This window comes from Tachyglossus aculeatus, chromosome 12, assembly GCF_015852505.1.
Source record: "Tachyglossus aculeatus isolate mTacAcu1 chromosome 12, mTacAcu1.pri, whole genome shotgun sequence".
Lineage (NCBI taxonomy): Eukaryota > Metazoa > Chordata > Mammalia > Monotremata > Tachyglossidae > Tachyglossus > Tachyglossus aculeatus.
The window spans coordinates 2,352,241-2,369,048 of NC_052077.1; the positions used below are offsets into that span (position 1 = coordinate 2,352,241).

General features: G+C 48.6%; 1 protein-coding gene across 1 annotated transcript in view; it reads left to right on the plus strand.

Moving 5' to 3' along the window:
* Positions 1–11,782: 11,782 nt before the first annotated feature.
* Positions 11,783–16,808, plus strand: part of TET2 (tet methylcytosine dioxygenase 2) — a 39,264-nt gene continuing 34,238 nt past the window's right edge. The window contains exon 1 of the mRNA XM_038755368.1: positions 11,783–15,212. Coding sequence (XP_038611296.1) covers positions 11,822–15,212 — 3,391 coding nt within the window. The 5' untranslated portion in view covers positions 11,783–11,821. The remainder of the gene's footprint in view (positions 15,213–16,808) is intronic.

The window sequence follows — 16,808 nt, forward strand, 5'->3', positions numbered from 1 at the left end:
GAAAAGGGAGAGTTGCCCTCAAAATATCCACCTACACCCATGGGGCACGTGTTCCACGGAATCTAAAATGCAGGCTGTTTTGTGGGGGTGAGGAAGAGGGTTGGAGAATTGGGCGGTGCGAACCGTCACCACTGATTTGGGTTTTGTGTCGGGGACTTTGCAGCCTGAATGTTGAAAAAGGAATAGCCTCTCACCACTCAGGGTGGACATGGTTTCCGGGAAGCAGCATGGCCCAGAGGAAAGAGCCAGGGCTGGGATCTCAGGACCTGGGTTCTAATTCCGGCACTGCCGTATATCTGCTTGCTGTGTGACCTGGGGCAAGTCATTGGATCCCAGGCCTCGATTCCCTCATCTGTGAAATGGGGATTCAGCCCTTGTTGAGCCCCACATGGGACAGAGATGGTGTCCAACTGGATTATCTTGCCTCTACCGCAGGGTTTGTATGGTAACAAGCACTTAGCAAATTCCACTTTTATTCTAGCACAGTTATAGGACAGTAGCCAGTGTTACCCAGCACTTTTATCTTATGGAGTGGTTTCACAACTATCTTGTGAAGCAGTGTGACTTAGTGGAAAGAGCAGAGGCTTGCGAGTCAGAGGATGTGGTTTCTAATCCACTTCTCTGCTGTGTGACCTTGGGCAAGTCACTTAACTTCTCTGTGCCTCAGTTCCCTCATCTGTAAAATGGGGATTAAAACTGTGACATCGCTGATTACCTTGTATCTACCCCATCGCTTAGAACAGTGCTTGGCACATAGTAAGTGCTTAACAAATATTATTATTATGTTATTATTAATAATAATAATGAAGTGGGTCGTCTTTAGGACTGGCACTTCCCTAAAACAATGTGGATGGCAACGTATCTTAGAGCTCCACAACCCTGGGGTGGTTCTACAGTAGCTCATGGTAGGATGCCCTCTGTGTCTCTTTCTCCCTTTCCCCCCGGGCCCCAACCAGGGCATTCTGCAAACCACAGAGTTGCCTCTGGTTTCTCCTACTCAGTAGTAACCTGCCAAGTGTGAGTCTAGGCAGGATCCTTCACCAGGCAGAGTGGAAATATGGGCATAAAGAGAAATGCTTTTTGCCGTGCGAAGCCACCCCCCCTTCAGCCGAAGCACTCGAAAGAAGTTACAAGGGATTCTAAAGACAATCTGAACGACTTTGAAAGTTGTCTTCCCCGTCTCCTACTCAGTAGTAACCTGCCAAGCGTGAGTCTAGGCAGGATCTTTCACCAGGCAGAGTGGAAATATGGGCATAAAGAGAAACGCTTTTTGCCGTGCAAAACTCCCCTCTCTTCAGCCGAAGCACTCGAAAGAAGTTACAAGTGATTCTAAAGACAATCCGAACAACTTTGAAAGTTGTCTTCCCCATTTTTGAGAGAGAGAGAGAGAGAGGAGCAGGGAGGACATTAGAAGTTTGGGATTATGTCGGGGGCTTTTTAATTTTTCTGGTTTTACACAAAACACTGAAGGTCATTGTTGTAGAAAAAAGGCCTGAGCCTTATTGTTTAGTAACTCTGAAATTCATTCATTCAGTTGTATTTAGTGAGTGCTTACTGTGTGCAGAGCACTGTACTAAGCACTTGGATTGGAACCTAAGTCCTTGTTTCCCCATGAACAATGAAGATTTGACCATCAAGTGCTTAGTACAGTGCTCTGCACACAGTAAGCACTCAATAAATACGATTGAATGAATTTAACAATAATGTTTACGGGTCTTTTGTGAAACACAGAGCTGAACACATGGATTTAAAAAAACCCTGCACATATATATTTTTTTAAAGCACCATCTCCAATTTTATGCCCTTTAAGTGGTGAGAGATTCATTTACCATTTCTGGGTGTTTCGGAAGAAGTTCAGCGGTGTCGAGTTGAATTACAGCCCTCAGTGCATATTGGTGGAATGAAACCCTGATCCATTTATACGGTAAATGCGCTATTTTTAAGTCATGCATCATGGCATCTTCAAAGAGGCCAGTCATAATTATGATGGATTAGACTGCAGAGTCAGTCCTAGATGCAGTAATTGTTTCACAGATGCTGCTGATGCGACGTGAATTTATAATAAATTATTGCTGGAGGAAAAAGATACCCAATTACCAGCGGCTGGAGCTGAAGCCCCATTGGCCCCCGGAAGCCGAAGTGCTCTCCGTTAACAGAAAGTCCACCATGGTGGCTGTGAGCTAAAAAGAAAATGGTGAGAATTGTGAGACGGAAAGTTTTGTTTTTAAAAAAAACAGGATTCAAAATCTGCCCTTCCCGGCTATTTAGTAGCGGTCTCTTTGACAATAACCTGTGGTGGCGGGGCTGGAGCGGTCAGCTGAGTCAAGTGCTAGAGGGAGAGAGCCCTTTTCTTGTTATAAAGGACACCGCACGATAATTACGATGATTTGTAGTTCCCAAATAATTTGCAGCTTGTAGGAGCACGCTTTATGGTGGTACTAGAGATCAGACTGTAGATAGCTCTGAGAACTCACTGTTTCTCAAAATCGTCTCTCCCGCGGTCGACCCGACCCCCTTATTCCCTATCCCCGGCCAGGATCCCCGTCCCCTCCATAGCGGACAAACCGTTTCTCTCCCCCTTCTTCAGTCCCAACTCAAATTGCATCTCATCCATGAAGCCTTCTCTTACTAACCTCTCATTTCCCCACTTTCTTTTTCCTCCCTTCCGTGCCTCCTAGGCCATTGGGTCCATATCCTGAAGCCCTTTATTAGTCAGCCCACCCCTACAACACTCACATATCTGTCCAAATAATAATAATAATAGCATTTATTAAGCGCTTACTATGTGCCAAGCGCTGTTCTAAGCGCTGGGGAGGTTACAAGGTGATCAGGTTGTCCCACGGGGGGTGCTTAACGTCTCAATCCCCATTTTACAGATGAGGTAACTGAGGCGCAGAGAATAATAATAATAATGATGATGATGATGGCATTTGTTAAGCACTTACTATGTGCAAAGCACTGTTCTAAGCGCTGGAAGTTGTGACTTGCCCAAAGTCAAACAGCTGACAAGTGGCGGAGCCGAATACTCTGTGGCTTCTGCTCTCTAATTTGCTTCACTCTCCCTCCACCCTGCTAGATCGCAAACTCCTTGTGGGCAGGGATTTGGGTCTACCATCTCTGCTATATTATTCAGCGTGGCTCAGTAGGAAAGAGCCGGGGCTTTGGAGTCAGAGGTCATGGGTTCAAATCCCGGCTCCGGCAATTGTCAGCTGTGTGACTTTGGGCAAGTCACTTCACTTCTCCGGGCCTCAGGTCCCTCATCTGGAAAATGGGGATTAAGACTGTGAGCCCCATGAGGGACAACCTGATCACCTTGCAACCTCCCCAGTGCTTAGAACAGTTCTTTGCACATAGTAAGCGCTTAATAAATGCCATCATTATTATTATTATTATTATTCATTCATTCATATTTATTGAGTGCTTACTGTGTGTAAAGCACTGTACTAAGCTCTTGGAGAGTGCAATTTAGCTATAAAGAGAGACAGTCCCTGCCCACAAGCGGCATACAGTCTAGAAGGGGGTCTAGAAGACATCAAAACAAGTAAACAGGCATCAATAGCATCAGTATAAATAGAATTATAAATATATACACATCAAAACAAGAAAACAGGCATTAATATAAATAGAATTATAGGTATGTACAAATATTGATGCAGCGTGGCTCAGTGGAAAGAGCCCAGGCTTTGGAGTCTGAGGTCATGGGTTCAAATTCCGGCTCCAGCAATTGTCAGCTGTGTGACTTTGGGTAAGTCACTTAACTTCTCTGGGCCTCAGTTCCCTCATCTGGAAAATGGGGATTAAGACTGTGAGCCCCACGAGGGACAACCTGATCACCTATTAACCTCCCCAGAGCTTAGAACAGTGCTTTGAATATAGTAAGCACTTAATAAATGCCATCATTATTCTTATTATTATTCATTCATTCATATTTATTGAGTGCTTACTGTGTGCAAAGCACTGTACTAAGCGCTTGGAGAGTGCAATTTAGCTTATAAAGAGAGACAATCCCTGCCCACAAGGGGCATACAGTCTAGAAGGGGGGAGACAGACATCAAAACAAGTAAACAGGCATCAATAGCATCAGTATAAATAGAATTATAAATATATACACATCAAAACAAGAAAACAGGCATTAATATAAATAGAATTATAGGTACGTGCAAATATTGAAGCAGCGTGGCTCAGTGGAAAGAGCCCGGGCTTTGGAGTCAGAGGTCATGGGTTCAAATAACGGCTCCAGCAATTGTCCGCTTTGTGACTTTGGGCAAGTCACTTGACTTCTGTGCCTCAGTTCCCTCATCTGGAAAATGGGGATTAAGACTGTGAGCCCCCCTTGGGACAGTATCCCCCCAGTGCTTAGAACAGTTCTTGGCACATAGTAAGTGCTTAATAAAAGCTATCATTATTATTACATACACAAGTACTGTGGGGCAGGGAGAGGGGCTAGAACAAAGGGAGCGAGTCGGGACAATGGGGAGGGGGAAACTGAGGAAAAAGGGGGCTTAGTCTGGGAAGGCCTCTTGGAGGAGGTGAGCCTTCAGTAGGGCTTTGAAGGGGGGAAGTGTGATTATTCTCTCCCAAGTGCTTAGTACAGTGCCCTACCTGCACTAAATGCTAAATGATTAATTGATTGAGTGCTCTCTCCAGTTCTGTTTGTTACTGGGGGTGGGGAGAAGGAGGTGCATTTCTGTAAACAAATTAATTAGAACTTCATTATTATGCAGGCGTATGACCCACTGAACTGTAAACTCTTTGTGGGCAGGAATCATACCTACCAACTCTGTATTGTACTCTCCCAAGTGTTTAATATAGTGTCCAACAATAAGCATGCAGTAAATACCATTCATTGACTGATATTTTCAGACCTGATTTCCAAAGTCTTCTGCCCCTCTTCTGGCTGAACTGAACTGGAATCCGAGGATTGACTGGGTTCATTTGGGTGGGCAGCCTAATAATAATAATAATAATAATTACTATTATTATTATTATTATTATTATTATTATTATTACAGTATTTGTTAAGCACAGCCCTGTTCCACAGGCTGCCCACCCAAATGAACCCAGTCCGTCCTCGGATTCCAGTTCAGTTCAGCCAGAAGAGGAGCAGAAGACTTTAGAAATCAAGTCTTGAAATATCAGTCAATAACAATAATAATAATAATAATAATAATGGCATGTATTAAGCGCTTACGATGTGCAAAGCCCTGTTCTAAGCACTGGATGAGTGGAAAAGGGCTGTGCTTAACAAATACCAAAATTATTATTATTATTACTATTATTAAGTGGCACAAAGCACAACCCTTTTGTGCTGTAGAACAGTGCTTGGCACATAGTAAGCGTTTAATAAATAGTATTATTATTATTTAATTTTTTACTGCTCCCTAATAATAATAATAATAATGACATTTATTAAGCACTATGTGCAAAGCACTGTTCTAAGTGCTGGAGGAGATACAAGGTAATCAGGTTGTCCCACATGGGGCTCACAGTCTTAATCCCCATTTTCCAGATGAGGGAACTGAGACCCAGAGAAGTGAAGTGACTTGCCCACAGTCACACAGCTGACAAGTGGCGGAGCTGGGATTAGAACCCATGACCTCTAACTCCCAAGCCCGGGCTCTTTCCACTGAGCCACGCTGCTTCTCCACTTAAGCACGGGTTTTGGAGTCAGAGGTCATGGGTTCGAATCCTGGCTCTGCCACATGTCTGCTGTGTGACCTTGGGCAAGTCACTTAACTTCTCAGAGCCTCAGTTACCTCATCTGTAAAATGGGGATGATGACTGTGAGCCCCACGTGGGACAACCTGATCACCTTGTATCCTCCCAGCGCTTAGAACAGTGCTTTGCACATAGTAAGCGCTTAACAAATGCCATTATTATTATTATTATTAAACTCGGTGCATGGATATTGAAAGGTGAACGAAGGTAATGTATCCTTCTGGTTATCCAGCATGCCGGCCTGAAGCTTCCACAGAGAAGCAGCATGGCTCAGTGGAAAGAGCCCGGGCTTTGCAGTCAGAGGTCATGGGTTCAAATCCCGGCAATGCCCAATTGTCAGCTGTGTGACTTTGGGCAAGTCACTTCACTTCTCTGTGCCTCAGTGACCTCATCTGGAAAATGGGGATTAAGACTGTGAGCCCCTTGTGGGACAACCTGATCACCTTGTAACCTCCCCAGGGCTTAGAACAGTGCTTTGCACATAGTAAGCGCTTCATAAATGCCATTATTATTATTATTATTATTATTATTATTATTATTATTATTATTATTATTCCACGTACATTTTACGTGAATTCTCCCCCGGAGGTATTTGGCGTGAACATTAGGAAGCACGTCTTGATTCCTAGGGTTGTGAGACCTCACCCTGGGAGGTGGTGGAATTTCATTCTCTGAAAAAGTTCATAAACTACCTCAAAGCAGGAGCGTCATCTAGATGGTCTTTTACAGGTCTTGGCTACCTGTTGTGCTTCAGAATGGTTCTTCGAGTGGGTGTAGAATGCAGTCATGACTAACACCACCCTGCTGCTCATCTGAGGCCCAGATATCTGCAGTTTGGGGAGAAAACAAACCAAAAAAAAGACCTAAATCAACCAGCTAATTGGTGGGCAGATTTTCATGGAAAATGTAGAATCAATCCCAGCTAAGAAGTATCCAGCAAATGTCTGGAGATTCATCGAGTGCACGTTGGAAAGACCGTCCTAAAATCACAACTCTTCTGAGAGGCCTTCCCTGACTAAGCCCTCATTTCGCTCACCGGCCATCCCTTCTGAATCCACTGAGCTCTCATTCATTCATTCATTCAGTCGTATTTATTGAGCGCTTACTGTGTGCTGAGCGCTTGGAAAGAACAAGTTGGCAACATATAGAGACAGTCCCCACCCAACAGCGGGCTCACAGTCTCGACTGAAGCTGCGTGGCTCAGTGGAAAGAGCACAGACTTTGGAGTCAGAGGTCAAGGGTTCATATCCCGGCTCCACCACTTGTCAGCTGTGTGACTTGGGGCAAGTCACTTCACTTCTCTGGGCCTCCGTTCCCTCATCCGTAAAATGGGGATGAAGACTGTGAGCCCCAGAAGGGACAACCTAATCCCCTTGTATCCTCCCCAGTGCTTAGAACAGTGCTTTGCACATAGTAAGCGCTTAACAAATGCCATCATCATCATCACCTTGTATCCTCCAGCTATTAGAACAGTGCTTTGCACATAATAAGCGCTTAATAAATGCTGTTATTATTATTATTACCCTTTAGGAACTTTGATAATCACCCCAGCCCCACAGCACTTCTGTACATACAGTCTACTACAGCCCCTACTTATGATTTATTTTAATGTCCGTCTCCCACGTAGACTGTAAGCTCCTTGCAGAGGGGGATCACGTCTACCAGCCCTGTTGTATTGTAATAATAATAATAATGATGGCATTTATTAAGCGCTTACTTTGTGCAAAGCACTGTTCTAAGCTCTGGGGAGGTTACAAAGCGATTAGGTTGTCCCATGTGGGGCTCACAGTCTTCATCCCCATTTTACAGGTGCGGTGACTGAGGCCTAGAGAAGTTAAGTGACTTGCCCAATGTCACAGCTGACAAGTGGCAGAACCGGGATTTGAACCCATGACCTCTGACTCCAAAACCCGGGCTCTTTTCACTGAGCCAACGCTGCTTCTCTAACTCTCCCAAGCGCTTAATTCACACATAAATACCATTGATTTATTCATCGATGTATCGACGAACATTTTTAAAGGCTGGGATAAGACTTCTAGCTGCACAAGCAAGCGTTTTAGCTTTCTGATTTCTCTAAAGTGGACTGGGTGGGGAACCGGCTTAAAAGTCAGTAAAAAGAGAAGGTGAATTGAAAATGTCAATGTCAGTGCAAATTTCCAAGTGGTGTAAACCCAAGGGTCACAGACTTAAGTTTTGTGATAAAAATGTACTGTTTTAGTCTGAAAGCGAAGTGTTTGCCTAGTGGATAGAGTGTGGGCCTGGGAAGCAGAAGGACATGGGTTCTAATTCTGGCCCTGACACTTGCCTGCTATGTTCTTAGAACATTGCTTTGCACATAGTAAGCGTTTAGTATATGCCATCATCATTATTATTATTATTATTATGTGACCTTGGACAAGTCACGTAACTTCCCTGTGGCTTAGTTACCACATCTGTATAATGGAAGTAAGACTGTGAACCCCACGTTGGACATGGACTGTGTCTGACCTGATTAACTTGTATCTGCCCTAGCGCTTAGTACAGTGCCTGGAACGTAGTAAGCGCTTAACAGATACCATAAAAAAAAATCCGGAGCTGGAAGAAAATTCAACTAAGTGCCTTGTGGGGGAAAAAAAAGCCCAAGGGAACCCGAAAGGGAACATCCATGTTGACCCAGAGTTGGATAGAAGATGAACAAGTGATGTTAGCAGGAAGAGAAATCAAAATTTGGGACTGGGGTCCCATTTTATTAGAGGGCCTTTCAGTGGTGTTTCATTGGTATTAGAGGTATTTCAGTGAAGTTGGGATTTGCGTTGTGCAGTTTTGTTTTGACCGGCTCATGCCTTTTTGGCTGGTCTTTGTCCCCACTCTTGTAAAAATCACACCGTTGTAAAATGTAGAACTCTCCCTGTCTAGAGAAATGTTCCAGTAAAACACTTCTCTGTGCCTCAGTTACCTCATCTGTAAAATGGGGATTAAAACTGTGAGCCCCACATGAGACAACCTGATTACCCTGTATCTACTCCAGTGCTTAGAAGAGTACTTGGCACATAGTAAGTGCTAAGCAAATATCACAGTGATAATAATAATAAAACAAATTGTATTCTCCAGCGCTTAGTACAGTGCCTTGCACATAGTAAGCGCTTAACAAATGCCATAATCATCGTCATCATCATTACAGTAACAATTCTGCATGCGGTGATTTCCCAGGTACCAATCCTCAGAACATTTCTTATTTAGAGTTTCTGAATCTTATTTTGCACTCAGGCAGGGCAAATGGTACTCTGATATAATTTGTGCACTGGCTAAATTAGGTTTTTGGTTGGGGTTTTTTTTTTGTTTTTTAATGGTATTTGTTAAGCACCTACTATGTGCCAAGCACTGTACTAAACACGGGGGTAGATACAAGATCATCGGGTCAGACCCAGTCCCCATCTCACATGGGGCTTGAAGTTTCAGGGCAAGGCTGAACAGGTGTTTCACCCCCATTTTACAGATGGGGAAAACAGGCCCAGAGAAATTGGCTTGCCCAAGCATCAGAGGTGGGATTCGGACCCGGGTCCTCTGATTCCCAGACGCATGCCGTTGGCATTCCGTCAGTGTACCGTCCGCCCGTCTGTCGGCATTTACCCTGGCAAAGCCCATCAGCAGAGGACAAGTTATGGGGAGAGTCAGGCCGTAGTTTATTTACCAGGGTTATGAAATGTCAGAAAGGATGTCACTCAATAGGCTTAAACTTTTTCTTGCACGAAATCTGTTTATTCCTTGCTGTGGGATAATTGTGTAGGGAGAAAAATTATTTTGCGCATACAGGGACTGTTTCACAGTCAGTATATCTACCAGGTGTACCGGGTTTTTACAGTTTTTTAGCTTTGCCAATGTGATCATTAAAATGCAGCGTGCATCTGCGTTGAGAAAAATGATGAAGGTCAAGTTTAAATGCTCCTTTATGCAAATGCCCAACCTGTCTTTTCTCTCCTTTTGTTATTTTAAGCAGTGTTCTAGACTATCAGCATCCCTGTAGTCGTGAGGAATGCTGTAGATGAGCTATAAGGGAAGGGCTTTGTTTTTCCATGTGCTTTCCGGACTTCGCTTAAGGTCTTTGGAGTCTAACCTAAAATGATCTTGTCAAGGAGCTAAGTGTGGTTTCAGAGGGGAAAGGGGAATCCTTTATGCTTCTGATTGGCAAAGTTAGTGGCTGAGATCCTTTGAGTAAAACAGAAGGCGTTCGGCACACTGTAATTTATTAGCTTTCAGTTTTTGTATGGGTTTCCTTACCTTTCCTTAAAAAAAAGAAATCATCCGACCTGTCCAAATAAATAGGTGACGGAGACCAGATGTTTCTCAATAATAATAACTGCAACAAGAAAAATCATAGGGTTTCTAATCCTTTGAGAGAGGTTATCGGCCTGGGCAGTTTCGTTTTATTCTTTGCCTTAAAATGAGTGATATAAAATGGCTACTGGTTTGCAGTCTGTTTTGAAATAAATGGACTTTTGAGCCTCTTTCTGACTAATGATTTCATCTCTTTTATGCCCTGTTAGAGTGGAACTCTTTTTTCCTGCTTAAATGTCAAGGACAATTACGGTTTTCCGAAGCGCCCTTGTAATCCCCCTACTACAGAGTGGGGGAAAGTAGCTGCCAGTCCCGAGCCTGTAGGAAGCTCTGGGGGCCAAGTGGACACCCCAAAATCAGTCAATCAATCAATCAATCATATTTATTGAGCGCTTGCTGTGTACAGAGCACTGTACTAAGCGCTTGGGAAGTACAAGTTGGCAACATATAGAGATGGTCCCTACCCAACAGTGGGCTCACAGTCTAGAAGGGGGACACAGACAACAAAATAAAACACGTGGACAGGTGTCAAGTCAATCATTGTTGAACTGCAATACTGTAAAAGCGGACTGACCTTGATCCAAATGATTTTGAGTGTAGTTCATCTCTTTTTTTAAGTCAGCACTACAGTTTACCGTTTTTCCTGACCTAGATAGTATTTCTTAAATTATTGAAAAGGAATGACTGCACCAGTTTGGGGAGACCCACAGCAGTTGTGTTGGAAGCCACAGAATGAGTATTTTTTCGAACGTAGAGCGAGGAGGTGTATAGAGCGTATTGGGAGATGTTTGGATCTGTAGGGGAGGAATAAGTCTAGTGAATCAGAGCAGTGAATCACCTCTCTACTCTATTGGTCTCTGTTTCTTATAATAATTATAATGATGATGGCATTTATTAAGCGCATACTATGTGCAAAGCACTGTTCTAAGCGCTGGGGAGGTTACAGAGTGATCAGGTGGTCCCATGGGGGGTCACAGTCTTAATCCCCATTTTACAGATGAGGTAACTGAGACACAGAGAAGTTAAGTGACTTGCCCAGAGTCACACAGCTGACAAGTGGCAGAGCCGGGATTTGAACCCATGACCTCTGACCTCTTTCCACTGAGCCACGCTGCTTCTCTTGAGGGATGGCTGCTTTTCCTAAAGCACAGAAGGTGAAAGACACAAGAAGCATAGACTGTGACTATCTCCTTGGGTCTCAGCATCAGATGTACTAAGAAGAACGTGTGGGGAAATGAAGGGCCATGGATTTAGAACCAATTCTTGGCTACACGGGAACTCCCAGTCATAGAGGAACTGATTATCCGGCCTGTGGATTATCCAGCGTGTGGGCCTCTCATTTTCCGCTTAGCGTGCTTGGCTTTTGGCATTTTTATTGCTCGTTAGTATAAGCAGGGGGAAAGAAAGAAGCGGGGACACATCTGGTCATTAATGTTGCTACCCCTTAGCAGTTCTGGTAAAGATAATTGGTGCAGGAGGAAATGGAAAAGGTCTGTGGGTTATCGTTGGATTTCCATCATCCCTGCCCCTCCTTTCCAAGATATTGGTGCGAGTGTAAAGATTTAAGAAGCTCTGCTTGGATGGGCTTTGAGGTCCGGGGGCATCTAGATCGCTCATCTCTCTTAGGGGTGTACTTACGCAAAGTAACGTTGCCACTCTCCTAGATGTGGAAGTGATCACTTTGGCTGAGCAAACGGAGCCTTTGACCATCTTCCCCCCGTCCCACCCACCTTCTGTCTTTCAGATCCGCGCAGAGGGCAACCCCGTGGATGGCCCCCGAGCAAGCCAGATGGAACAGGATAGACCCAACCATGTTGAGGGCAGCAGACTAAGTCCGTTCCTGATCTCGGCGCCTCCTCACGTGTGCCCGACGGAGCCCCTGGCCGTGAAGCTGCAGAACGGAAACCCGCCGCCGCCGGAGAAGCCCCATCACGAAGTGAACGGGGACAGCAATAAGCGGCTGCCCCGCAAGAGCAGTTATGGAGTCCCCCAGGTGAAGGGAAGTCAGGATAACCGCACCAGCCCTGACTTCACCCGAGAAAACAGGGAGCTTTCCAAGTGTGTGCAAAACGGAGGCATAAAACGCACGTTCAGTGAACCCTCTCTCGCTGCGCTTCATCAGAACAAGAAAGTGAAACCGGACCAAGAGGCTAATGGCGAGAGAGGTGTTCTCGTGGGCAGCCAGGAGGAAAGCCAGGGGACGAGTATCAGCCAGCCGAGGGTCTCCGATTCACGCAGGGAGAAGGAGGAGCCCGGGGACGTCCCGGAGCGGGCTGACGCGGTTTCGGCTTTTACCGACCCTTCGAGGTGGAACCGCAACGGATCCGAAAACCCCGATCTCCTGATTCTGAATGAGCAACAGGGAGAAAATGCTACTTACCACAAGAACCTTGTGTTGTTTCTCAAGAACAAGGCCGTGCCAATGCCTAATGGTGCTACCGTTTCTGCCTCTTCCATGGAAAACACGCACGGTGAACTCCTGGAGAAAACACTGTCTCAGTACTATCCCGATCGTGTTTCCATCGCGATGCAGAAAACCACATCTCATACGAATGCCATTAACAGTCAGGCTACTAACGAGTTGCTCTACGAGGCCACTCACTCCTCCCATACCTCAGGGCAGACGGACTCGCCTCAGACCTCAATCTCGGAGCCACCCCAGGTGCCCGCTGCGGGGGGGCCCGAGGCTCGCCAGGCGGAGGATGCAGGGGACGTGGCCCCCCTGCCAGGTAGCCGCCCCCTCCAGAAACCAGAAGAGCAGCTGCAGGCCTCCAACCCGGTCTTTGAGCCGGACCCTTCCCCCATAGAGAACGATGCCCTCCAAGGAGCCCCGGGGCCGGTACCCAGTGAAGGTTTCTGCTTGGCCCCCCGGAGCAACCCCCAAGCTCCTGGGAGCGGCCCGGAGGCCTATTTTGAACCAGAAGAATCGAATGGTGCTTACTACCAGCGGAGCCCAGCGTTCCCTAAGGATTCCTCGTTCGCCGCCCTCACTCCATCATCGTCACCTCCCGCCCCGCCACCTCCAGTCCCTCAACTCCCCTCAGAGGTGCTTCACGCCGGGCTGGTCCCCGAGGGACCCCGCCCCTACCTCAGCCGGGCTGAGGACACTCTTGCGAGGGAAATGAAGGCCGAGGGGCCGCCGGAGGGGTCGGGGGCCCAGAGCCCCAGCGCTGCCCTCGGGCTGCCCGAGGAGCCCCAGAAGAGCCGCGTTGGCGAGACCCCCGTGCCCACCCCGGGGGCGAGTGGGCCTCCCTTGGGCCCTGAGGAAACCAGGTCCACCCCGGAGCCCTTCAGGCACCCTCCCGTGGGTGGGAGTGCCGTCAAGCCGCAGCCCCCTCGCCGGCAGCTAGCAGAAGGGAACGAGCCAGGGGCAGCTGTGGAGGGAGAGAAGGCGGCGTCCGGGGATCCCGCCTTGCAGGCCCAGCCCTACTTGAAGTCAGGCTGGATAGAGCTGACCTCTCCTCTGACCTCTCCTCACTATCACCACCAGGCAGAGTCCTGCCCCAGATCCAGCGAGGCCCTACTGCGGTCCATCCTTCAGTATCCATCCAGTCCACACGCCCAGCCGCGCTTCAGACAGTACCCCGGGAGCCCCGGCCCGGTACAGGGAGTCCCCAGCCCGGCCTACGGCCAGAAGACGACGCAGCGGGACCTGCCGCCTCAGTCGTACCAAATGGAGGCGGCCCAGGGGCCGCCTCGGGCCCCCGGGGACCCGCCGCCCCGCTTGCCCCAGCCCCACCCGCCCCAGCCGGACTCCCAGCCGCAGCCCCTGGCACGGCTGCTCGGGACCCAGAAGTTTCCCGTTCAACCGAGGACGGAGAGGCCCCCCGAGAAGCCCTCGGGGCCGGCGCTCAAAGAGCGGCCCCTGAATCCTCAGGCCTCAGAGACTGAGCCCTTCTTACACACTCACCCGGTGCTACACGAACAGGCGGCCCAGGGGCAAGTCGGCCAGAGCCCCCGTCTTGCCGCCAGCCAGCCTCCGCAGCCGCACATGTTCCAAGTGAAGAGTACAGAACAGATGGCCCAGGCCTTCCCTCATTCCCAAGGCGGTGCTGAACAGCAGAGCGAGGGATCCCCCTTCCCGCAGCTGAAAATGGAGGAATATTTTCATGCGGAAAACTGCTACGTCAAGTCCAGTGAGTTCCAGGCCCGTAACGCCCTGACGGGCCTGGAGCCGGCCCAGGGCGCGAATAATAGAGATCCCCCTTACAGCCAGATCCTGAAGTCCGGCGCGAGCGGCCTCCAGCAGCCCTGCCTGGGCGCCGCGCACCCGGTCTCCGAGAGGAAGGACACCGCCGCCGACCGCTTTGCAGGAGCCAAACACCAGGCCTCGCAGCCCCTGCAGTATTACCCGAGCGGCGGGACCCCGACGCCAGATGGCCACCCCGGGGGTATCCAGGCGCCGGAGCCGAAGCCCCAGCGGGCCCTCGGCCTTCAGCCGCCGTTCCCTCAGAACCAGGGCTATAACCTCAGACTCCCGGTCCTCGCCGGGCAGCAGGCCGCACAGCCGATGCAGCAGCGATACCTCCCGCAGTACCCGCCCTCGGCTCCCCCCGCCCCGGGCCAGAGGGGAAGCCCGCTCCAGGCCGTGCCCCAGAAGGACTTCCAGAAGCACGCCGCTCTCAGGTGGCACCTCTTGCAGAAACAGGAGCAGCAAGCCCAGCTCCCGAAGAACGAGCTGGGCGGCCCGGTGCGCAGGCCCATTAAGGTGGAAACCGGGGCCGGGCCTCCCACCTGCATGCGCCCTGCGGGCGGAGGGCAGGCAGAAGGCAAACCCTGGAAAAAGAGCATTAAGCAGGAGGTTCAGTATTTCGGGTGCGAGAGCCTGCAACAGAGAAGCATCATCGAGACCATGGAACAGCAGCTGAAACAGATTCAGGTCAAGTCACTGTTCGACCACAAGGCCCTGACTATCAAGTCGCCGAAACACGTGAAAGTGGAAACGGCCGGGCCAATCACCATTTTAACCCGCCATACCGGTGCTACAGAACTTGATGGCCACACCCCTGCCTCAGAGCCACAAGCGATTGCGTCGGAAAAGACGCCGACCAAGAGAGCAGCTGGTTCTGTTCTCAATCATTTTTTAGAGTCACCTTCCAAGTTGCTAGATACGCCTATAAAAAATTTAATGGATACGCCAGTCAAAACTCAGTATGATTTCCCATCCTGCAGTTGTGTCGGTAAGTGTCGGGAACGGACTGAGACACCTGGTGTTGATCCAGGATTAACGAGTTTGCCGTCAGATGTGGAACTTTTATTAATATATATTTTTTTTAACCAAGTCTACCAGGAGTCTGGAGTGGATCATAAAAACCCCAAGCTTGCATTTGGTCCCTCACATTACAGAGGCTGTCATACCGAGGCAGGATAGGATAGCAGTTCTGTGCAGAGGTGCGTTTTTTTAGCCGGAGCCTTTAAAAATAGATGCATATCTACCTGGGGTGACTCCGTCTCGTCGGGTTTCCAGTCTCCCCGAGAGGCAGACGGTCTGTGGAAACGGATCGGATCAAATAAGAAGGCGGCTTCTTTTGCAAGCTAATTTAGCAGCATTCATTTTAAAGCAAGTTTGAACAAGTTTAATAACCACAGCAACAAAAAAGGATGAATTTTTGACTCGGGGAGCAGATGTTGACTGCTCTGGTAATGGAAGTGAAACATAACTGCCAGAGCTCTATTGTCTTCGGGACCTGGAGTTCCTTCTGCAGACTTTACACACTCTCCGGGTCTGGGATGACCATGCTATTTCATTTTTCTCTCCTCAGAAGAACCTTTTGACTCTGATTTAGGAGAGTAGAGATGGGTGGGGTGAGAGGAAGGGTAGGTGGAACAACTGTAACATTCAGGAATTAGGAGCCACCCTGGGCCTGAGAAAACGGTGGTGACTTCTGTCTGTTCAGCCCCAGGAATTCTTGGTCGGAGTGGGAAGGGGTCCTAGAGAGGGGGGGCACAAGTGTGAGCGATAATTTCCGATGTCCTCAGAGCTTCCTGTAAGATAGCCCCACTCTTGTTTTCTTCTCGAAAGGGCTAACACCCGGGGAGCGGTCAGGATCGGCTCCTGCTCCCTTCTGATGGGGAAGGGGCGAGTCTCTGGGGCTAGAGGATAACCAAAGCGGTGCCTCCTGCAGTTCCTGCCATCGATTCCCGCCCCGGGGTCTCCATGTGACCCTGTGACCTTCACTGTGTGAAGGTCCTCTAGCTGAGGGAGCTGGACCCATCTCTCAAGGGCCTAATTCAAGAGGGAGAGGTTTTATCGTAATCCTTTCCTCATTTCCCCCCCGGACTCTTAACTGGGGGAAACTGCCCTTCGTTTGTGAGCTTGAGAATTGGGCCAGGCTGACCCGAATGGAAGCAGCAGTGATGGTTTGAGGTGTGTAATTAAGGTCACCCATTGAGTTCAGAGTGTGTTTATTAGTACTAACAATAATAGTGGTATTTGCTAGGGGCTTACTGTGTGCCCAGCACTGTGCGAAACACTGGGGTAGATGCAAGATAATTAGCTTGGGCGCAGGTGTTGAGGGGCCTAGGGCACATTAAGGGCCTTGAAATGAATTGGTTGGGTTTTTTATCACCTTCTGGAGGATGCGAAAATTGGCCGGCTGATCGGCCGGGCACACAAATCGTCCCAAGTTAGCGCATCCCGTACTAGCCGCTCTCCAGGGCCCCTGGGCCAAGGGTCCGCAGATGAGTATCTCAGAAGGGGTGGGGCCCTTGGACGCATCTGAATACAGTCAGACGGTTTGCCTATCCTCTAAAAGATGGTTGGCGGTGGGTTTTTC